Genomic DNA, 23,955 nt, shown 5'->3' on the forward strand with positions numbered 1-23,955 from the left:
ATGGAGATTAAGGCAGGGGCTTTTTGTCATTTGTGCGAGACAAGCCATTCATCCATCCCGTTCTCAGCCAAAAAAAGGCTGGTCCCAGAAATTAGCAGTTTCAGCTCAGCAGCGCGGCCGTCGGGCTGTGAAGGCACAGAGAAATTGACTAATTAGCAATGCGCACTAAAACTTGACGGTTCTCTGTAAAACGGCGAGGCAAAGCCTGGCTTTCCTCCTCTCCTCCCTCAGCCCCCTTCTCTCCCCTCTCCCCTCTTCTCTTCTTTTTTCCATAGATGTTTGAAATCGCAGTCATTTACGCTCGACAGTTTTTACAATAGCCTTGAGCCATAATTTTGCCAGTCTCTCCAGCATCCATACCCCTGCACGGTCTCCCTCCACCGGCCATGCACGACCGTTTCTCTCCCCAACCGTGGATTTCCTATTACTCTCGTTACGACTCACTGAGCCCCAGGCCCAAGGATAATGATGTGTTGTTTCTTGGTAGCATAATTTGTCACACGTATATTTCTTCTTCTTCTTCTTCTTCTCTTGCAGAAAGCACAGCTAGCTCCCTTCTCACACTCGCACACACACTTCTTATTCTTAATTCAACAACAAATGAACAACGACAACAAATGCAGAAAGAAATCCGCGCGGAATAAGGACTAACAGCGGAGGAGTTTGGACCCGAGCGCCGGCTCTCGCCTCTCCCCGGTTCCGCCTGGAAACGGAGCAGGGACGCGGTTTTATTTTCTGTCCAGCGCCGGGGAACAAAGGAAAGTCCTGCGAGAACCTCGAGGAACCCGAGCTACTTTCCTGTTCTCCAGCTCAGGTGAGTGTGCGCGGTGTGTGTGTGTGTGTGAGAGAGAGAGAGAGAGAGGGAGAGAGGGCTGTGTGCTGCGTTAGCGCGGCGGAGGGAACGTGGCGGCGGAGAAAGTGCGAGAAGAACGAGTCAAGTTCTCAGACGCGTTCCGGGCTCCGTCCTCGCGACTCGGACTCCGCGGAGAGCCGTCGAACCGCGGGGGGCGTCCTTCGACACTTACTCTCGTCCGTTTCCGACGGAGGGGCGCCGGGGACGGACTAATGGCTTTAGTGCAGGCGCCGCGGAGCTGGAGGGCGGCCGGGGTGAGGGCTCCGGGCTGCCCGCGGTGGTGGATGGCGGTCGGCGTGAGGGCTCCGGGCTGCCCGCGGTGGGGTGAGGGCTCCGGGCTGCCCGCTCTCGGCAGCGGACGGCGGGCTCGGTGCGAGGGGCTCCTGCGGATGTAAACACCGTCACCGGAGGATGCTTTTCCTCGGAGCTGGGACTCGCTGCGGCGCGGATTCACTTCTGATTCGATTTAATGTGTTTGGGATGTGCGCTGTTTACAGAGGATTGACTGAATTACTACTGAATTACTACTGACTCAATTACCGCTGACTGAAATAATCAGTACTGACCGACTCCTGAGAACCCTGACTGAAATAGTACTGACAGGATTACTGAACTACTGACTGAACTACTGACTGAACTACTGACTGAATTACTACTACATTAATACTGACTGAGTAACTTCTGATAGAATTACTGTTAACAGAATTACTGAACTACTGAGCGAATTATTAATGAATGAATGCATTACTACAGAATTACCAAACTACTGACAAAATTACTACTGTATTGTTACTGAATGAATAACTACTAAACTAACTGAATTACTGCATACTAAATAACTACTGAATTGCCAAACTACTGACTGAATTGTACTGAATTTCTACTGCAATACCAAATTACTGACTGATTTAGTACCAACTTAGTACTGAAATAAAAATCTACTGGCTGAATTACTACTGACAGCAGTACTGAACTACTGGCTGAATTAAGATAATGCCTAACTACTGAATTGAATTACCAAACTACTGACAGAATTACTGAACTACTGACTGAATTAATACAGAATTATTTCTGACTATATTACTACTGAATAATTTCTGAATTATTACTGACCGAATTACTACTACATTTCTGTAGACTTAATTACTACTGAATATATACTGAGTTCTGAGAATCTACGGAAAGGATTTCCATTAAATTGAATTACCAATCTACTAACTGATGCACTACTAAATTATTACTGACTGAATAGCAGCAGGATCACTACTGAATCATTACTGACTGGATTACTGCTACTGACTGATTTACTACTGCATTATGGGTTGAATTACTTTTGAGTCACTAAACTACTACTGAATTAACACAGAGTTACTAAACCCCTGTGGCATGACTTGCTAAAGTACCTGCTTTTTGACTGAATGAATTACCAAAAGCCCTTAGTACTGTGTAGATTCCACGAGGTTGCAGTTTGTAAACTCCCTAAAACTTTAGGTTGGAAACAGCTCCCAGAAACATCCCCTGCCCCTGTTCTGTCTCGTTCTGTTTGTTTGTTGGCGTTGTTTAAGGCTCGTACCGATGACTCTGGGATTGTTTGTTTGTAGGAGGCACGAGCAGCTCCAAGGTCGTCGTCGTGATCGTCATGTCCAGATCGGGAGACCGGACGTCCACGTTTGACCCGACCCACAGCGACACGCTGCTGCACGGGCTCAACCTGCTGTGGAGGAAGCAGCTGTTCTGCGACGTGACTCTGACGGCTCAGGGCCAGCAGTTCCACTGCCACAAGGCCGTGCTCGCCTCCTGCTCACAGTACTTCAGGTCACTGTTCTCCACCAGCACGCTCAGCAGCAGCGGCAGCGGCGGCGAAAAGGAGCAGGGCAGTGGCGGGACACCGTCCTCCTCGCCAGACGACAAGCTGCTGCCCAGCCCGAGGCCCATCAACAACCTGGTGCTGCAGGGCTGCTCCTCCATAGGCCTGCGGCTGGTGCTGGAGTACCTGTACACCGCCAACGTCACGCTGTCGCTGGACACGGTGGAGGAGGTGCTGTCCGTCAGCAAGATCCTCAACGTGCCGCAGGTCACCAAGCTCAGCGTGCAGTTCCTCAACGACCAGATCTCGGTGCAAAACTACAAGCAGATCTGTAAGATCGCCGCGCTGCACGGCCTGGACGAGACCAAGAAGCTCGCCAACAAGTACCTGGTGGAGGACGTCCTTCTGCTCAACCTGGAGGAGATGTGCGCCATGCTGGACGCGCTGCCACCCCCTGTCGAGTCCGAACTGGCCCTCTTCCAGATGGCCGTGCTGTGGCTGGAGCACGACCGCGAGACGCGCATGCACTACGCTCCGGACCTCATGAAGCGTCTCCGCTTCGCACTCATCCCAGCGCCCGAGCTGGTGGAGCGCGTGCAGTCCATGGACTTCATGCGCACAGACCCCGTGTGTCAGAAGCTGCTGCTGGACGCCATGAACTACCACCTGATGCCCTTCAGACAGCACTGCAGACAGACCACCGCCAGCAGGTACCTTCCACGCACCCTTTTACACACCCTCGGTGTGCACTGAGGAACCTCACGAGTGGTCTGTGTTGATGAGGAACATAGCTCATGGGGTCATTAAGCTTCCCTCCAAGATGGTGCCCAGACACATCACAGGTCACATGCAGTTCTGTTTGAAACCGTGTTTGTGTAATGTATAATTGGAATTAAAATTCAAACATTCTCCCGCTCTTTTGTTATTTTATGGAAAACGTTGTGTCGTATTAAACATGATGAATGTCGTTTTATTTAACGGAACCCCCCTAAAAACACAGTGTTACTGCGCTCTGTTCCCGACTCTGACACTGACCCCATCAGTAACTGGTCTAAACCCACACTCAGAACCAACGCAGCGCCCAATAAACTCTTCACTTTCCTCACGGCTTCAGTCTTAGGTTCTTTTCTGTTGAAGAAAATGTTTAATACGACACACACTTACCACAACATCACGAAGGATTTGGAGAATGTTAGAATTTCTAACTACAATTATTTGTTACACACACACACACACACACACACACACACATAACCACTTACACAGAGGTTTTCAGAAGTTTGGACACGACCAGAAAGTAAGGGCATAGTCAGGAAGTGGTGCTGCATGCTTCTGCACAGACCACACTTTATTTTATACGTGATGCACTGAGAATAAACAGGACTTGGGCACTACACAGTGCAGATAAGAGCCTCTGTGGAGAAAGTGCCCAGACCTTCACATATGGTGTGATACATGAAGCGTCGTTCAGATCTGTGCTTTAATGTGGGTTCATGATTATAACCTGAGAGGACGAGAAGGATGTGCTGTAGCTGCTTCTTCTGTTTATTACAGCTGTCTTACACAGACCCAGGAACAGATAAACCAACACCTGGAGCGTGTCAATTAAGAGACAGAGAAATTCATTTAACAATTCATTAGTGTTTTATTCATTGTTTTAATGATGTTTAAGGTTTTAACATTTTTATACGACGACTGTGTGCAAGGATAGGACTGATGTTTTTCTGTCCTGGATATTCAAAGACACACACACACACACACACACAGAAACACAGAGTGTACATGTCTGTGATTCATTGGAATATAATGAGAGGAGGTTTGTAATCACAGGGATGAGATGAGGACACCCACGGTGTGTTAAAGTCCTGCACGTATAGTATTTAAGGCACGCTGTTATTTATTGAACTGATACACAACACGCAGAGAAGTGTTAACAGCAGCACAAAGTACACAGAGGCTACGCTGAGGAGTTTCAGCCTGAGATAAGAGCACTGAAATACCAGCTACCGGTTCTGATCTGGTAAGTCACACTGTACTGAATTATCTTTCCCACAGCAGAGAAGCTCCACGCAGTAAACGCAGTGTTCACATCAATTAAAATAGTCTCCGAATCATTTCCTATGTCTAAAGCCAGTCAGGTGCGGCATCGATCTCGATCCTAATACATTCAGCTGTGAGAGAGCTACGCTAGGCTACTTCATACAGGTACACTACGGTAATGTAGAACACACACCACCTATTCACTCATTCACACCTCATCCACGCAGATCCATTTTATTTTGTAGTTTCGTCAGCGCCGGGATTCACAGGTCAGCCACAAGATTAAAACCACTGACAGGTGGAGTGAGTAGCAGATGATCCGGTGGTTACAGCGCCCCCTGTTGAGAGTGTTGAGGCACTGAGGGACAGTAAGGTCTAAGTGGTGGTCAGTGAAAGGTCAGTGAAAGTGGAAAATCAGAACTAGGAGCAGGAAAGGTGTGGTATTTTAAATTTAAAATTGAGTTAAAGGGAAAGGGTTTAATGTGGAGCTTATTTTCTACCAGGAAACTCTCGTAGCATTCATGTGTTCATTCAATCTGCTAGAAAATGAAAACCACTGCGGGTGAAGGGACCTAACCCTAATGGTCTGATTACAGCGCCCCCTGTCGAGGAGGGAGAGAGGGGTTTATCAGTCAGTTCTGGAAGTTGACGGACGGACGAGCAGCGAACAGGCCGTGGGCGGTGGTTTTAATCTTGTGGCTGATTGGTGTATACTCACATTCTTGGATTATTCCTAATTTCTCTTCTAATTCCCGTCTCCTTCCTCCTTTTGGGGTTTCAGGATTCGTTCCAACAAGAAAATGCTGCTCCTGGTGGGGGGCCTGCCCCCGGGGCCCGACCGCCTCCCCAGTAACCTGGTGCAGTACTACGACGATGAGAAGAAGACATGGAAGATACTTACAAGTGAGTGCCCTAATGTTTCACTGGCTCTGGGTTTTCCTGGAGGATCTCAGCTGCTCAAAGCCTTGTCTTAGTGCAGATTCGGAGCCGAGTCGAGACGAGCAGGCCCTCCTGCTCCTCAGAAGCGTGAGGTAATGATGTATCACTACCACTTTTAATGTAACTGTTTAATCAGAGCGTGACCGTCTTCACACCATCGCAGCTCCACGTCTGGATCCTCTGGATTCTTTTTTCCTGTCGCAGAAGTCTAGCATTAATTTTAATCTAATGATGTGGTGAAGACTTAGCATCAAACGGTCACACACGTATTGATCTCGCGCGTTCGTCACCGCAGAGGAGCCCAGCCGGAGCCTGACAGCCCACCACAGGCAAAAATAACAGGGGAATTTGTTTTGAAAACGACGTTACAAAATTGGGGTCACATTTATTGTGCTAAGCGTGGGACAGGAGGTTTTTCAGCGCCCCCTACAGGATCTGACACCGAGGACAGTAACGCTGTCTCTGACTGGATTATAGATCACACTGCTCCCACTGCTGAGTTCAGAGCGAATAGGTTTAGAGTTGTGTGTGTTTTGTGTTTTGTTGGACAGGGTCAAATTGTCTGGGTAAGAGGGTGCTAGAATCAGTGCTCTGTAAATGTGTGTGTGTGTGTGTGTGTGTGAGAGAGAGAGAGAGAGAGAGAGAGCTGAGAAAGAGAGGAACTGATAAAGGGAAACTCTGTCAGCGTACGGTGTGATTGCATCCAACAGCAGCTAAAGAACACAATGCCGTGTCTGGTGTGAAAGCAACGTCTCTTTTCTGAGTGAGACACTGCAGTGGATTAAGTGATGAACTGTGAAGTAGTGAACTGTGAATGACCAGGGGACGGGGCGGCGCTGGATGGTGGTGTGAACGACCAGGGGACGAGGGGACGGGGCGGCGCTGGATGGTGGTGTGAACGACCAGGGGACGAGGGGACGGGGCGGTGCGGGGCGATGGTGTGAACGACCAGGGGACGAGGGGACGAGGCGGCGCTGGACGGTGGTGTGAACGACCAGGGGACGAGGGGACGAGGCGGCGCTGGACGGTGGTGTGAACGACCAGGGGATGAGGGGACAGGGCGGTGCGGGGCGATGGTGTGAACGACCAGGGGACGAGGGGACGGGGCGGTGCGGGGCGATGGTGTGAACGACCAGGGGACGAGGGGACGAGGCGGCGCTGGACGGTGGTGTGAACGACCAGGGGACGAGGGGACGGGGCGGCGCTGGACGGTGGTGTGAACGACCAGGGGACGAGGGGACGGGGCGGTGCGGGGCGATGGTGTGAACGACCAGGGGATGAGGGGACGAGGCGGCGCTGGACGGTGGTGTGAACGACCAGGGGACGAGGGGACGGGGCGGCGCGGGGCGATGGTGTGAACGACCAGGGGACGAGGGGACGAGGCGGCGCTGGACGGTGGTGTGAACGACCAGGGGACGAGGGGACGGGGCGGTGCGGGGCGATGGTGTGAACGACCAGGGGACGAGGGGACGGGGCGGCGCTGGACGGTGGTGTGAACGACCAGGGGACGAGGGGACGGGGCGGTGCGGGGCGATGGTGTGAACGACCAGGGGATGAGGGGACGAGGCGGCGCTGGACGGTGGTGTGAACGACCAGGGGACGAGGGGACGGGGCGGTGCGGGGCGATGGTGTGAACGACCAGGGGACGAGGGGACGAGGCGGCGCTGGACGGTGGTGTGAACGACCAGGGGACGGGGCAGTGCGGGGCGATGGTGTGAACGACCAGGGGACGAGGGGACGGGGCGGCGCTGGACGGTGGTGTGAACGACCAGGGGACGAGGGGACGGGGCGGTGCGGGGCGATGGTGTGAACGACCAGGGGACGGGGCGGTGCGGGGCGATGGTGTGAACGACCAGGGGACGAGGCGGCGCTGGACGGTGGTGTGAACGACCAGGGGACGAGGGGACGGGGCGGTGTGGGGCGATGGTGTGAACGACCAGGGGACGAGGCGGCGCTGAAAGCAGTTTATTTACTCCGCTTTCAAAAACACACCCAGAACACGGAAACACAACTAGGGAACGCTCAAATGCACAGTAGGGGGCGCCATTTCCGTCTTATTCCTTTGTGTATCAGATGAAACGCAACAGCACCACACTGTGGCTGTTGGTTGTATATTTCTTTTGCACTAGGTTTGTCTCGGGAGATTAAATGTTTAAAACGGTAAATCACCATCAGTCCACAGTCCCGTTTCCTCTCTCCTTTCCTCGGGATTAAAACACGCAGGAGCTGCACACACCAAAAAGTAAAGGACAAAATAAGCTTTAAACCTCAACGACAAATAATTTTTCAGGAATTCAGCAAAAATGAAACAAAGTAACTTTAGATTTGATGATATTTCCCTTTGATTCATTTATAGGTTAAAGTCTTGTGGGTTGCCTCCAGGGGGCAGTGTGGATGTGTTCAGGCCGTAGGTCAGAGGTCGGGTTGGATGTGAGATCAGATTTGTGTTGGATTCAGTTCCAGACTCTGACCAAATCATGGGCCCCAGGGAGGAGCTCTCAGTGGCGCCCCCTGCTGCGCTCTCCTCTCCAAAGCCGTGACTGCGTTCACCTGAAGACGTGTTGCTCTTAGACGTATGTTTCAGTGTTTTATTTTAGATTATTACTAGATGATTTTATCTTTGAGTTTAAGGAGATGATGGAGGTGAATATCAGAGTTTCCCTGCGGCGGGGAGCAGAGGAGCGCACCGTGGCACGGGGCTCAGGAGCACGTTGTTTATTCCGTGCTCATTTTCTAAGCAGTGATTTATTGTTCAGAACCTTATGAGCTTTTTGTTTGGCCTTTTATCTGCTTCTGTTTTTTGGAGAAAGATAAAGGAGCCGTTTCCAGGCGCCGTTTGTGGCCGAATGCTGTGGCGATCGCGGCACGAAACCGAGTTTAAATTAGAGCCGCCATGGAGCTCTCGAAGGAAAGTGAAGATAAAGGTTCAAACGTGGTTCTGTTCCGTCCTCAGGGGTGACCCGTGCAGAGTGGTACTATCAGTGCTACTGGTGTAAGGCTGAAGGGCGTAGAGAACCGTTCTGTGCAGTGACACACACGCAGTTTGATGTCGTTGTGAAAAGCTCTGTGACCTTTGAACTGTGAAGTGGCCCTCGTCAGATTTTGAACAGGATTCGAGGCTTTTCTAAGAGACAAACAACACCTTTTTTAAATAGAATTCAATAGAAATGTATTAGAAACATGTTTATAGGCATTTAATGTAGAATTTTAAATAATTATCTACTGTCACTCTTCAAAAAAAAACATGTACGTTCCTGTGTTTATGTCACGGCATGTTCTGTGATGTTCTGCTGGCACTGGACGACATTATAATATCGGATTTGCTTCAGTGCAGCGACAGACACGTCTCCCCCTGCCTTCGTCCGTGTGTTCGGCGTCTGCAGCTGTTCCACTCACGAGGTCAAAGGCTGTATTTCCTTTGAGTATTAAATGCCCCATGACTGAGCAGAGCGTCCAGACCTCAGACGCACCCCAAACACACTCCTCTCTTACTGTTCGGGTTATTATCATTCAGTCAGAACTCTGCAGTGATCCACAGCTCAGACGCGGGGCACGTTTGATTAAGACCTTCATCAGCACACGGTGAAACAGACAGGAGGCCTGTAGCCAGTCTCCTCTCTACACAATGGAATGAGTGCCATCTAGTGTCTTCACACCGCCATCTCCCCCAGAGGGAGCAGAGGGGACCCCAGCAAGCGTACCACACACACACACACACACACACACACCTGTACACAGTGGGCAGTGACCACTCACCGTTCCAGTCTCCACCTCCGTCTCCGTCTCCACCTCTGTCTCTGTCTCCACCTCCGTCTCCGTCTCCACCTCTGTTGCCGTCTCTGTCTCCATCTCTGTCTCTGTGTCCACCTCCACCTCTGTCTCCGTCTCTCTCTCCACTTCTGTCTCTTTCTCCACCTCGGTCACTGTCTCCACCTCCATCTTGGTCTCTGTCTCCACCTCGGTCTCTGTCTCTGTCTCCACCTCGGTCTCTGTCTCCACCTCGGTCTCAGTCTCTGTCTCCACCTCTGTCTCCGTCTCTCTCTCTGTCTCCATCTCTGTCTCCACCCCGTCTCCAACTCTGTCTCCATCTCTGTCTCTGTCTCCACCTCTGTCTCCACCTCCATCTCTGTCTCCACCTCCGTCTCTGTCTCCACCTCTGTCTCCACCTCCGTCTCTGTCTCCACCTCCGTCTCGGTCTCTGTCTCTACCTCCGTCTCTGTCTCCACCTCCGTCTCTGTCTCCACCTCCGTCTCGGTCTCTGTCTCTACCTCCGTCTCTGTCTCCACCTCCGTCTCAATCTCTGTTTCTGTCTCTGTCTCCATCTCCGTCTCTGTCTCCATCTCTGTCTCCACCTCCATCTCTGTCTCCACCTCCGTCTCTGTCTCTACCTCCGTCTCTGTCTCCACCTCCGTCTCAATCTCTGTTTCTGTCTCTGTCTACACCTCCGTCTCTGTCTCCGTCTCCATCTCTGTCTCGGTCTCCGTCTCTCTCCTTCTCTGTCTCTGTCTCCTTCTCTGTCTCTGTCTCCTTCTCTGTGTTCTCATCTCTTTTGCCAGTGGTAAACAAAGTTCTTCACCAATTAGTGGGTACTTTGTAGTGATCTGCGTGGAGGTGTAGTTCCTGGGCCTCAGAGACTGGGACGGCTGAGGTCTTTGAGTCACATCTTTACGTTGGTATTTCACCATGTGGAGTTTTTTGACACGAAACACAAAGTAATTTTAATAAAACTGAATTATGGAATCTCTATATTTTACAAATAAAAACTTTAGGTTTTAAGTTTTTCCCTGATTCCTGTGTCAGTGCATGGAGCAGGTTTCCAGAGGTCGTCTGGCGCAGCACAACCACAGCCTGAGAACCGCTGACTGACACACACACACACACTTACAGAGGACTGATTCAGAGTTGTTCATAGACAGTACGTGACAGTAAATGAAAGCACAGACATTAGAGCAGAGTAACAGACCCAGGGGAAGGAAGTGAAGGAAATGAATGAGTGTTTAGTCGCAGGGTCTGAGAACATTAGCAGAATGTATGACTTTTAATGAACTTTTGATTGTTGCTGTGTTTATATTAATTTATATTAGTGTTAATGACCTTTACTCTGATGCTGTGTGTGTTTTATACTTTTACTTTGTAGCTCTTTGAGGTTTGTCTCTAAAGTAAGGTCTGTGTTATTTTATTGTTACTGTTGTGATCAGCAGGAGACGTGAGCAGTGACAGTCCTCTGAATCAGTGGGTTTTTAACATCAGAGTAAACCACAGCTGAGTAAAGTCTCACACACTCACTGCTGACAAACACACACCTGAACCGTCAGAGTCTCACACACACTTCATATTTAAACAGTACATGGCTGTAACGGGTGAGACACTGGTGCCGCAGGTGGAGTCACTGCTCTCGGGTCCTGGGTGGGACAGGTTGAGTGTGAGTGAGTGACTGGGTGAATGTGAATGAGTGAGTGACTGTGTGAGTGTGAATGAGTGTGTGAGTGACTGGGTGATTGTAAGTGGGTGACTGAGTGAATGAGTGAGTGACTGGATGAGTGAGTGAGTGACTGGGTAAGTGTGAGTGAGTGAGTGGGTGGGTGACCGGGTGTGTGTGAGTGAGTGGGTGAGTGTGATTGAGTGAGTGGGTGACTGTGAGTGAATGGGTGACTGGGTAAGTGTGAGTGAGTGAGTGACTGGGTGAATGTGAGTGTGAGTGAGTGGGTGACTGGGTGAGTAAGTGAGTGACTGGGTGAGTGTGAGTGACTGGGTGAGTGTGAGAGGGTGGATGACTGGGTGAGTGTGAGTGAGTGGATGACTGGGTGAGTGTGAGTGAGTGGGTGACTGGGTGAGTGTGAGTGAGTGGATGACTGGGTGAGTGTGAGTTGGTGGGTGACTGGGTGAGTGTGAGTGAGTGGGTGACTAGGTGAGTGTGAGTGAGTGGATGACTGGGTGAGTGTGAGAGGGTGGATGACTGGGTGAGTGAGTGGGTGACTGGGTGAGTGTGAGTGAGTGGGTGACTGGGTGAGTGAGTGAGTGAGTGACTGGGTGAGTGTGAATGAGTGAGTGACTGGGTGAGTGTGAGTGAGTGAGTGACTGGGTGAGTGAGTGAGTGGGTGACTGGGTGAGTGTGAGTGACTGGGTGAGTGTGAGTGACTGGGTGAGTGTGAGTGAGTGGGTGGGTGAGTGAGTGAGTAAATGGGTGAGTGTCAGTGAGTGAGTGAGTGACTAGGTGAGTGTGAGTGAGTGGATGAGTGAGTGAGTGACTGGGTAAGTGTGAGTGAGTGAGTGGGTGGGTGACCGGGTGTGTGTGAGTGAGTGGGTGAGTGTGATTGAGTGAGTGGGTGAGTGTGAGTGAATGGGTGACTGGGTAAGTGTGAGTGAGTGAGTGACTGGGTGAATGTGAGTGTGAGTGAGTGGGTGACTGGGTGAGTAAGTGAGTGACTGGGTGAGTGTGAGTGACTGGGTGAGTGTGAGAGGGTGGATGACTGGGTGAGTGTGAGTGAGTGGATGACTGGGTGAGTGTGAGTGAGTGGGTGACTGGGTGAGTGTGAGTGAGTGGATGACTGGGTGAGTGTGAGTTGGTGGGTGACTGGGTGAGTGTGAGTGAGTGGGTGACTGGGTGAGTGTGAGTGAGTGGATGACTGGGTGAGTGTGAGAGGGTGGATGACTGGGTGAGTGTGAGTGAGTGGGTGACTGGGTGAGTGAGTGACTGGGTGAGTGTGAATGAGTGAGTGACTGGGTGAGTGTGAGTGAGTGAGTGACTGGGTGAGTGGGTGACTGGGTGAGTGAGTGACTGGGTGAGTGTGAGTGACTGGGTGAGTGTGAGTGAGTGGGTGGGTGAGTGAGTGAGTAAATGGGTGAGTGTCAGTGAGTGAGTGGATGACTGGGTGAGTGTGAGTGGGTGGATGACTGGGTGAGTGTGAGTGAGTGAGTGACTGGGTGAGTGTGAGTGGGTGGATGACTGGGTGAGTGTGAGTGGGTGGATGACTGGGTGAGTGTGAGTGAGTGGGTGACTGGGTGAGTGAGTGAGTGGGTGACTAGGTGAGTGTGAGTGGGTGGATGACCGGGTGAGTGTGAGTGAGTGGGTGACTGGGTGAGTGAGTGAGTGAGTGGGTGACTAGGTGAGTGTGAGTGGGTGGATGACTGGGTGAGTGTGAGTGAGTGGGTGACTGGGTGAGTGTGAGTGGGTGGATGACTGGGTGAGTGTGAGTGAGTGGGTGACTGGGTGAGTGAGTGAGTGGGTGACTAGGTGAGTGTGAGTGGGTGGATGACCGGGTGAGTGTGAGTGAGTGGGTGACTGGGTGAGTGAGTGAGTGAGTGGGTGACTAGGTGAGTGTGAGTGGGTGGATGACTGGGTGAGTGTGAGTGAGTGGGTGACTGGGTGAGTGTGAGTGGGTGGATGACTGGGTGAGTGTGAGTGAGTGAGTGACTGGTCTCCCTCGGTAACTGTTGTGTACAGATTTGTGTAACACACACCAGCAGTCGCTCAGAAAGTTTCAGAAACACAAAGCCTTCAGAAGAAGCAGAAAACCCCAGGGAGTTGGTAGAAGTGGGATGAGAATGTCAGGAAACAAAGTAACGGCAATAATTTACTCCACTGACTCTTCTGTTCGTTATGAAGCTGTCATTACACTGACACCTAGTGGCCTGGATAGAGCCTGGATAGTTTCATTTTAATCCCCTCCTCCTCCTTCAGCCGAGCGCTCAGAAGGTCGTGGACCACCGCTGATGAGGAAACGGAAATAAAAATGAAAAGGCAGCAGAAACAGATAAATACGTGATAAAAAGTGGAAAATCAAAGAAGGTTTAAACATTTCCCAGAAAGAGCAGCTACAAAGATAGTGTCCCATAGTTCATAAGGAACCCAGAAACCAACGTGTGTGTGTGTGTGTGTGTGTGTGTGTGTGTGTGTGTGTGTGTGTGTGTTTCTTCCAGTTTTAGGAACACTGCATTGGAAAAAAAACCTGAGAATAAGGAATTATTCTGATTTCAATCTTAGAATTATTCTGACTTTATTCTCTGACATAAATTTCAGAATACTTCTGAGTTTAATCTGAGAATAAGGTTGTAATTCTTCTGAGATTAACACACTTCTGAAAAAAGACTCAGGAGGGACCCAGGCCAAATCCTCATCATGTTTTTCAGCTTGTGGAGTTTTTATTTTATTTTGCTCTGTGTCCCTCCTGAGTTCAGAAGCACAGCTGTAAACACGGAGCCTGGTGTTGTTTGTGTCTCACGCCACAGTTTTCCACTTTTCCCAGTTACTCACCTCCTCTCCTCGAGGGGGCAGCGGTGTAAAGTTTGGTGGCGGACCACTGACGCTTTGGGGCAATGATTTCCATTAAACATCAGGAGATTTTAGATTTGACCCGTACCCCCGTCTCTGCCAGAAGTCCAGGACTGACCTCTCCACGAGAAAGTGACCCCAAACACCCCCACAGTTTGGCAGTGACCCTCTCGGTCCTGCCTCCCGCGCCGCTGCCGTGTGACTGAATCAGCTCTGCAGCCTTACACTTCACCCGTTTGACTTCTGTGAGATAAAACAGTCCCGCGCGGACGCCCCCGGGCTCTTCCTCTGCGGCAGGGCCCCCGTGTTTCAGCAGCAGACTGACGTTTGATTTCGAGGAAGTGGCCAATGGGAAAAGAGTGAGATTCAAGGCTGTCTAATTTTACAGCAACTGCGATCCATCAGGCGGCCGAGGGGTGACAGTGGAAATGAATGATAGAGACAGACAGGTGGCTCTTAACGTACGACTGATTTACGCGGCAGAGGCACGGGCCAGAGATTTATTGAGTGAACATGATCGTGTTCATTATGACTGCCGCCCCAAGACCATTTCTCTCTATTCCAGCGGGGGGTCACTTTAGCAGTAGAGAGACAAAGTTAGAGGAGATGGAGACAGAGCACATCAGCCACAGCAGCACTTTAAATCTACAGCAGGTGCTGCCATGAAAAGTGTGTGTGTGTGTGTTTCTGTGTGTGTGTGTGTGTGTGTTTGGGGGGAGGAGCTGCTGCATAATAACAGCCCTTATTAATTATTCCAGTGTTTACTTTATTAGGATTTTACAGAACACACATCTTGTGAAATGGTAACATTGTTTTAAAACACTTTATTTATTTAAAGAACATGTAAAATCCAGCCCAATCAGTCACTGTCAGCTTCACCCACCCACACACACACACACACACACACACACACACACACTAACAAGACTAATCTCCATCACACACACACACACACACACACACACACTAACAAGACTAATCTCCATCACACACACACACACACACACACACACTAACAAGACTAATCTCCATCACACACACACACACACACACACACACTAACAAGACTAATCTCCATCACACACACACACACACACACACACACTAACAAGACTAATCTCCATCACACACACACACACACACACACACTAACAAGACTAATCTCCATCACACACACACACACACACACACACACACTAACAAGACTAATCTCCATCACACACACACACTAACAAGACTAATCTCCATCACACACACACACACTAACAAGACTAATCTGCATCACACACACACACACACACTAACAAGACTAATCTGCATCACACACACACACACACACACACACTAACAAGACTAATCTGCATCACACTCACACACACTCACACTAACAAGACTAATCTGCATCAAACACACATACACACACACACTCACACTAACAAGACTAATCTCCATCACACTCACACTCACACACACTAACAAGACTATTCTACATCATACACACAAACATACACACATGTTTTTTATGTAAATGAGCAGTTGGTGTTTATGTAAATGAGCAGTTGGTGTTTATGTAAATGAGCAGTTGGTGTTTATGTAAATGAGCAGTTTGTGTTTATGTAAATGAGCAGTTGGTGTTTATGTAAATGAGCAGTTGGTGTTTATGTAAATGAGCAGTTGCTTTTTATGTAAATGAACAATTGTGTTGGTATTTTGCATAAACAAACAGCTGTGATCATAGTAAATTTGACTTATAGAGCACCTTTCACAAACCCAAGGAATCTTTACATATAGTTTGCGTATAAACAAATACTTTATTAAAAATCTGTGAGTAAAATGAGGAAAAAGGAATGATTTTAACAGTGAATTGAAAGAAGATAAAGTTGAAAAGTTGTAAAGAAGAGGAGGAAGAGAGTTTTAAAGGGTAGGAGCAGCCACACTGGAAGATTTGATGTAAATAAACACCTGTTGTTTATTGTATGTAAATGAGCGGGTGTTTGATGTTTTGCAGTCATGCCGTATAACAGCGCTCATCACTGTGTGGTGGAGGTGGAGAACTTCCTCCTGCTGCTGGGCGGAGAGGACCAGTGGAACCCGAACGGTAACCGAATAAAAAACCTCTCTGTTAGGAATGAATCAGTGCGTCGGTCAGGAGAGAGGTAACAGCGTGTGTTTGTGATCTCACCTGCGCAGGTAAACACAGCACTAACTTCGTCAGTCGATACGACCCCAGGTTCAACAGCTGGATCCAGCTTCCTCCCATGCAGGAACGGTAAGGACCCAGAGGAAACATGGCTGTGCTGAATGATGTGATTAAAAGAGAGTATCTGCTAAATGTAAATGAGCAGTGAGTGAATGATTATGTGCATGACTGAGAGAGTGAGTGACTGACTGAGAGAGTGAGTAAATGAGTGAGTGAGTGAGTGACTGAGAGAGTGAATAAATGAGTGAGTGATTGAAGGAGTCAGTAAATGAGTGAGTGAGTGAGTGACAGAGTGAGTAAATGCATGAGTGACTGATGGAGAGAGTGAGTAAATTAGTGAGTGACTGACTGAGGGTGAGTAAATGAGTGAGTGAGTGACTGACTGAGAGTGAGTAAATGAGTGAGTGACTGAGAGAGTGAGTGAGTGTCTGAGAGAGTGAGTAAATGAGTGAGTGACTGACTGAGAGAATGAATAAATGAGTGAATGACAGAGAGTGAGTAAATGAGTGAGCATCTGAGAGTGAGTGAGTGTCTGAGTGAGTGTGTGTCTGAGTGAGTGTGTCTGAGTGAGTGAGTGTGTGAGTTAGTGAGTAAATGAGTGAGTGACTGACTGAGAAAGTGAGTGACTGAGAGAGTGAGTGAATGCGTGAGCATCTGAGTGAGTGACTGATTGTCTAAGTGAGTGAGTGACAGAGTGAGTGAGTGTCTGAGTAAGTATCTGAGTGAGTGTCTGAGTGAGTGAGAGAGTGAGTGAGTGAGTGTCTGAGTGAGTGAGTGTCTGAGTGAGAGAGTGGGTGAGTGAGTGAGTGAGTGTCTGAGATAGTGAGTGTCTGAGTGAGTTAATGAGTTAATGAGTGAGTGAGTGGGTGTCTGAGTGAGTGAGTGTCTGAGTGAGTGAGTGTCTGAGTGAGTGAGTGTCCGAGTGAGTGAGTGAATGAGTGTCTGAGTGAGTGAGTGAGTGTCTGAGATAGTGAGTGCCGGAGTGAGTGAGCGAGTGAGTGTCTGAGTGAGAGAGTGAGTGAGTGTCTGAGTGAGAGAGTGAGTGAGTGAATGAATGTCTGAGTGAGTGAGTGAGTGAGTGTCTGGGTGAGAGAGTGAGTGACTGACAGAGAGTGAGTGAATGAGTGAGTGGGTGACAGAGAGTGAATAAATGAGTGAGTGAATGACTGAAGGAGTCAGTAAATGAGTGAGAGAGTGACAGAGTGAGTAAATGAGTGAGTGACTGACTGAGAGAGTGAGTGAGTAAATGAGTGAGTTAGTGACAGAGAGTGAGTAAATGAGTGAGTGAGTGACTGAGAGAGTGAGTAAATGAGTGAGTGACTGATTGAGAGAGTGAGTAAATGTGTGAGTGACTGAGTGAGAGAGTGAGTAAATGAGTGAGTGAGTGAGTGACTGAGAGAGTGAGTAAATGAGTGAGTGAGTGACCGAGAGAATGAGTAAATGAGTGAATGTCTGAGAGTGAGTAAATGAGTGAGTGAGAGACTGAGAGAGTGAGTGAATGAGTGAGCATCTGAGTGAGTGAGTGTCTGAGTGAGTGAGTGTCTGAGTGAGTAAGTGAGTGAGTGTCTGAGTGAATGAGTGAGTGTCTGAGTGAGTGAGTGAGTGTCTGAGTGAATGAGTGAGTGAGTGGGTGAATGAGTGTCTGAGTGAGTGAATGAGTGTCTGAGTGTCTAAGTGAGTGAGAGAGTGTCTGAGAGAGTGAGTGAGTGAATGAGTGTCTGATTGAGTGAGTGTCTGAGTGAGAGAGTAAGTGACTGGCTGAGAGAGTGAGTAAATGAGTGAGTGGGTGACTGAGAGTGAATAAATGAGAGTGAATGACTGAAAGAGTCAGTAAATGAGTGAGTGAGTGACAGAGTGAGTAAATGAGTAAATGAGTGAGTGACTGACTGAGAGAGTGAGTGAGTGAGTAAATGAGTGAGTGACAGAGAGTGAGTAAATGAGTGAGTGACTGACTGAGAGAGTGAGAGAGTGAGTAAATGAGTGAGTGACTGACTGAGAGAGTGAGTGAGTGAGTAAATGAGTGAGTGACAGAGAGTGAGTAAATGAGTGAGTGGGTGACTGAGAGAGTGAGTAAATGAGTGAGTGACTGATTGAGAGAGTGAGTAAATGAGTGAGTGAGTGACTGAGAGAGTGAGTAAATGAGTGAGTGAGTGAGTGACCGAGAGAATGAGTAAATGAGTGAATGTCTGAGAGCGAGTAAATGAGTGAGTGAGAGACTGAGAGAGTGAGTGAATGAGTGAGCATCTGAGTGAGTGAGTGTCTGAGTGAGTGAGTGAGTGTGTGAGTTAGTAAATGAGTGAGTGACTGACTGAGAAAGTAAGGGAATGAGTGAGCATCTGAGAGTGAGTGAGTGTCTGAGATAGTAAGTGTCTGAGTAAGTGAGTGAGTGTCTGAGTGAGTGATTGAGTGTCTGAGTGTCTAAGTGAGTAAGTGACTGAGAGTGAGTGAGTGTCTGAGAGAGTGAGTGTCTGAGTGAGTGAATGAGTGTCTGAGTGAGTGAGTGAGTGAGTGTCCGAGTGAGTGAGTGAGTGAGTGTCTGAGTGAGTGAGTGAATGAGTGTCTGAGTGAGTGAGTGTCTGAGTGAGAGAGTGAGTGAGTGTCTGAGTGAGTGAGTGAGTGAGTGTCTGAGTGAGTGATTGATTGAATGAGTGTCTGAGTGAGTGAGTGAGTGAGTGAATGAGTGAGTGTCTGAGTGAGGGGCTGGAGTGTAATGGTCAGTGTGTGGCTGGTCTGTTTCAGGAGGGCGAGCTTCTTTGCCTGTTGCCTGGATAAACACCTGTACGTAATCGGTGGCAGGAATGAGACGGGTTATCTGTCCAGTGTGGAGGCCTATAACCTGGAGACTAATGAGTGGAACTACGTGTCCTCCCTCCCCCAGCCCCTGGCTGCGCATGCTGGGGCGGTCCACAATGGCAAGATCTATATCTCAGGTGGGTTTACCTTCACATTTAGCTATTATCCACTCGGGGGATATATCCTCACCAGTGCAGACAGGGCTAGTGTCCAGAGACCACAGAACTGGAGACCAGTTTATACTTCAGCGTCGACCTCCACACCACTAGGGGCTGAATCTTAAAAATCTTCCTCTACACTCTGTGGTACACACTGTAGTCATGTGTTACAATTACTTTTATAAACCTCTACAGTGCACACTGTAGGGAGGAGGGCGCTGTTTGGGACGGAGCACAGTTTACACGAGGCGCCAGGAAAGAAACAAATACAAAGCGGCATGTTTTTCCCACTTCTGACTATTATTTTTCCCCGGAGACGTCTGTATTTCTCCTTTGTTCTTCATTTTGATTGGTCCCTGACGTCCACCCCGTGTCTGAGGAGGTCTCTGTCTGTGAATGTGCTGCTGTCTGTGTCTCTGTGTGTGGAGGAGAGGAGCTCATGTTCCTGTATTTCTTCAGTTCAACTTCAACAATGTCCCTCCCACTACTGACCAATCACAGTCTGTGGTCTGAGACAGACAATGTGAGATAGAGGGTGAGACAGTGACAGACAGTGTGAGACAGTGTGAGACAGTGAGAGACAGTGACAGACATTGTGACACAGTGAGAGAGAGTATGAGAAGGAGACAGACAGTGTGAGACAGTGTGAGGCAGTGAGAGAGAGTGTGAGAAAAAGACAGACAGTGTGAGACAGTGTGAGACAGTGAGAGACAGTGACAGGCATTGTGACACAGTGAGAGAGAGGAAGAGTGAGAGTGAGAAGGAGACAGACGGTGTTAGACAGTGAGAGACAGTGTGAGGCAGTGAGAGAGAGTGTGAGAAAAAGACAGACAGTGTGAGACAGTGAGAGGGAGTGTGAGAAAGAGACAGACAGTGTGAGAGAGTGTGAGAAAGAGACAGACAGTGTGAGGCAGAGCGAGAGAGTGTGAGAAAGAGACAGACAATGAGAGAGAGTGAGAAAAAGACAGACTGTGAGAGAGAGTGTGAGACAGAGACAGACAGTGTGAAACAGTGAGAGAGAGTGTGAAACAGAGACAGACAGTGAGAGAGTGTGAGAAAGAGACAGACAGTGTGAGAGAGTGTGAGAAAGGGACAGACAGTGTGAGACAGTGAGAGAGTGTGAGGCAGTGAGAGAGTGTGACAAAGAGACAGACAATGTGAGACAGTGAGAGAGAGTGAGAAAAAGACAGACAGTGTGAGAGAGTGTGAGAAAGAGACAGACAGTGTGAGAGAGTGTGAGAAAGAGACAGACAGTGTGAGGCAGTGAGAGAGAGTGAGAAAAAGACAGACAATGTGAGACAGTTAGAGAGAGTGTGAGACAGAGACAGACAGTGTGAGACAGTGACAGACAGTGTGAGGCAGTGGGAGAGAGTATGAGAAAGAGACAGACAGTGTGAGACAGTGACAGACAGTGTGAGGCAGTGGGAGAGAGTGTGAGAAAAAGACAGACAATGTGAGCCAGTGAGAGAGAGTGGGAGAAAGAAACAGTGTGAGACAGTGACAGACAGTGTGAGGCAGTGAGAGAGAGTGAGAAAGAGACAGACAGTGAGAGACAGTGAGAGAGTGAGAAAATGACAGTGTGAGACAGTGAGAGAGTGTGAGAAAGAGACAAACAGTGTGAGACAGTGAGAGAGTGTGAGAAAGAGACAAACAGTGTGAGACAGTGAGAGAGAGTGTGAGAAAGAGACAGTGTCAGGCAGTGAGAGAGAGAGAGTGTGAGAAAGAGACAGACATTGTGAGACTGTGAGAGAGTGTGAGAAAGAGAAAAGCAGTGTGAGACAGTGAGAGAGAGTGTGAGAAAGAGAGACAGTAACAGACAGTGTTAGAAAGAGACAGAGAGTGTGAGGCAGTGAGAGAGAGTGTGAGAAAGAGACAGACAGTGTGAGACAATGAGAGAGAGTGAGAAAAAGACAGACAGTGTGAGACAGTGAGAGAGAGTGTGAGACAGAGACAGTCAGTGAGAGAGAGTGTGAGAAAGAGAAAGGCAGTGTGAGACAGTGAGAGAGTGTGAGAAAGAGACAGTGACAGACAGTGTGAGAAAGAGACAGACAGTGTGAGACAGTGAGAGAGATTGTGAGAGAGAGACAGTGAGAGAGAGTGTGAGAAAGGGACAGACAGTGTGAGACAGAGACAGACAGTGTGAGACAGTGAGAGAGTGTGAGAAAGAGAGAGACAGTGAGAGAGAGTGTGAGAAAGAGAGAGACAGTGAGAGATAGTGTGAGAAAGAGAAAGACAGTGAGAGATAGTGTGAGAAAGAGACAGACAGTGTGAAAGAGTGACAGACACTGTGAGGCAGTGAGAAACAATGTGAGACAGTGAGAGACAGGGAGGCAGTGAGAGACAGTGTGAGAAAGAGACAGACTGTGAGACAGTGAGAGAGATTGTGAGAAAGAGGCATTGAGAGAGAGTGTGAGAAAGGGACAGACTGTGAGAGAGTGTGAGAAAGAGAGAGACAGTGTGAGAGAGTGTGAGAAAAAGACAAACAGTGTGAGACAGTGAGACTGTGAGAAAAAGACACAGTGTGAGAAAGTGAGAGATAGTGTGAGAAAGAGACAGACAGTGTGAGAGAGTGACAGACAGTGACAGACACTGTGAGGCAGTGAGAAACCGTGTGAGACAGTGAGAGACGTGGAGGCAGTGAGAGACACTGAGAGACAGCTGGAGACAGACACTGAGCCCCTGTGGAGAAGAGCACTGTTGAATGTAAACCCTGTTCTTACTGTGTAACAGGTGGAGTCCATAACGGGGAGTACGTGTCGTGGCTGTACTGCTATGACCCCGTGATGGACGTGTGGGCGAGGAAACAGGACATGAACACCAAGCGCGCCATACACACACTGGCGGGGATGAACGACCGGCTCTACGCCATCGGGGGAAATCACTTAAAAGGTACGAGCCTCAGACTCACGATAGAGGGCAGCTCTCAGCACGGCACCCGGCTGCTGAGTTTTACTCACGAAGACACAAGTGAGACGACCCTAAACCTAGCCCCCTGTCAGAGAAGAGTGTTAGAGCAGAGATGTCAGAGAGGAGACATCTGAGCTGAGACTTTAGAGAGGAGATATATAACATCGTCTGAGACATTTTCCAAATAATTCTGTGCCTGAAAAATAGAGAATAAAACAAAGTCTTTATAGAATATTAAAATTGATCTGATTCCCAAAGCTGCACAGGGGTCCACCGCACACAAAGACGAGACCAAGAGAGAGCGCAGGAGCCGGGGGGAAGCTCTCCGGAATAGGGAGGAGGACAGTAGATGCATGTAGCTCCAAAACAATGTGGAGCAGCTCTCTGCCTCCCCCTGGTGGCCAAGCCCCAGTCTGCACCCTGGAATGACCTGAAGGTCTCCTCTCTGACGTCTTCTCCCTGACACCTCCACTATGACGTCTCCACTCGAGATACCATTGTTAATATTACTGTCACTGCCTTTGATGTGTTTGAGTAACGTAGTTAACCGGTTACAGTATGTTCTTTAACGCATCCAGTCGGTCATTGTTTTACAAACACCCTGCTGTAGACTGTAGGACTAGAGCCGTCCCTCCTCTCCGTAGGCTTCTCCCACCTGGACGTGATGTTGGTGGAATGTTACGACCCTAAAGCAGATCAGTGGAACATCCTGCAGACGCCCATCCTCGAGGGACGCAGCGGCCCCGGCTGCGCGGTTCTGGACGACAGCATCTTCCTCGTGGGAGGCTATAGCTGGAGCATGGTGAACACGCCTGCGCTTTTCTGTTATAAGTATTTCAACAGTCTACAGTGTGTTTTCAGCCGATTCTTAGCCCTGAATGACATCTTCCCTAAACTCTGCTCGGTTGTAGGGCGCCTACAAGTCGTCCACCATCTGCTACAGTCCGGAGAAAGGCACGTGGACGGAGCTGGAGGGGGAGGTGGCGGAGCCTTTGGCCGGACCCGCGTGCGCCACCGTCATCCTGCCGGCCTGCCTGCCGTTCAACAAATGACGGAGCTGGGCTGGAAGCCCGTTCAGAGATGGAGGGAGCCTTTTGGACGGATAGAAGGTCCATCGGCGATCACAGCGGTGTGTGAGAGACTGTCGAGATGAAGGCCCTTGGGTGGAGAGGGAGGAGGTGTACAAATTATTTTTTTACAGGTGTGACGAGAGCACTTTCTTTCTTTAATACCTTCGAGTTTTAAAGAGACGTCCTCTTTGCTTTGAAGTATTTGATGCTCTTCTGTGTTGACATTGAAATATTCACTTTGATCTGTTTGGTTTTTTGAACTGTAAATGTTTTGACTCGATATAGCACGCGTACTCTTCAGCCGAACTGAGATAGCTTCCATGTGTACTTTGTATTTCGTGCCGAACGTTATTGGGAGGTGGTGCGATGTGTGATGGGAACGTGCTCGTGTCCTGGGACGAGCGGACAGAAGGATCGTGTTTAATCCCAGATCATCCCGTGTTCACTGTAGAGTAGAACTCCTGTTTCCCACCCTCCTGCTTGTTAAATATGGTAGCCATGCTGTGTACGGTACGTGGTGTGTGCAGAGGGAGACGCAGCCTCTCAGAATCGAACAGGTAACCGGGAAGGAAACAGACGAACAATCAGACGTTGTTTACAGAGCCGCGTGCGGTACCTGCATGGCCCGACCTACGCGCCCCGTCTTCTTTTGGGTGGGTGCGTTTGCTTGGTTTCGGATATTACCTGTTAATGTTTAACAGTGCCTATTTCTAAGATAATCCCGTGTGTCTGAGAATAATCACCATGCAGTGTTGTTGATGATGATGAAATTGCTGAATCTATCTGATCAGTTTTGTGAAGAGATGCCCGTGGATTAGATTCCAGTCTCGCACTGTTACCTGTGGCCCATTTTAATCAGGATATATATCTATATACATTTTGTCATTGTAAATAATCGCTTGCAGTGGAACATTTT

The 23,955-nt window shown here is 49.1% G+C and overlaps 1 protein-coding gene across 1 annotated transcript; it reads left to right on the plus strand.

Moving 5' to 3' along the window:
* The first annotated feature begins 737 nt into the window (after positions 1-737).
* Positions 738-23,955, plus strand: klhl14 (kelch-like family member 14). The gene is made up of 9 exons (XM_066683422.1): positions 738-814; positions 2,455-3,370; positions 5,482-5,603; positions 15,920-16,009; positions 16,102-16,180; positions 18,851-19,041; positions 21,793-21,951; positions 22,614-22,771; positions 22,881-23,955. The coding sequence occupies exons 2-9, from the start codon at positions 2,493-2,495 to the stop codon at positions 23,019-23,021; spliced, it is 1,818 nt and encodes a 605-aa protein (XP_066539519.1). The 5' UTR covers positions 738-814; positions 2,455-2,492; the 3' UTR covers positions 23,022-23,955.

The sequence above is a fragment of the Hoplias malabaricus genome, chromosome 10 (genome assembly GCF_029633855.1).
Source record: "Hoplias malabaricus isolate fHopMal1 chromosome 10, fHopMal1.hap1, whole genome shotgun sequence".
Classification (NCBI taxonomy): Eukaryota; Metazoa; Chordata; class Actinopteri; order Characiformes; family Erythrinidae; genus Hoplias; species Hoplias malabaricus.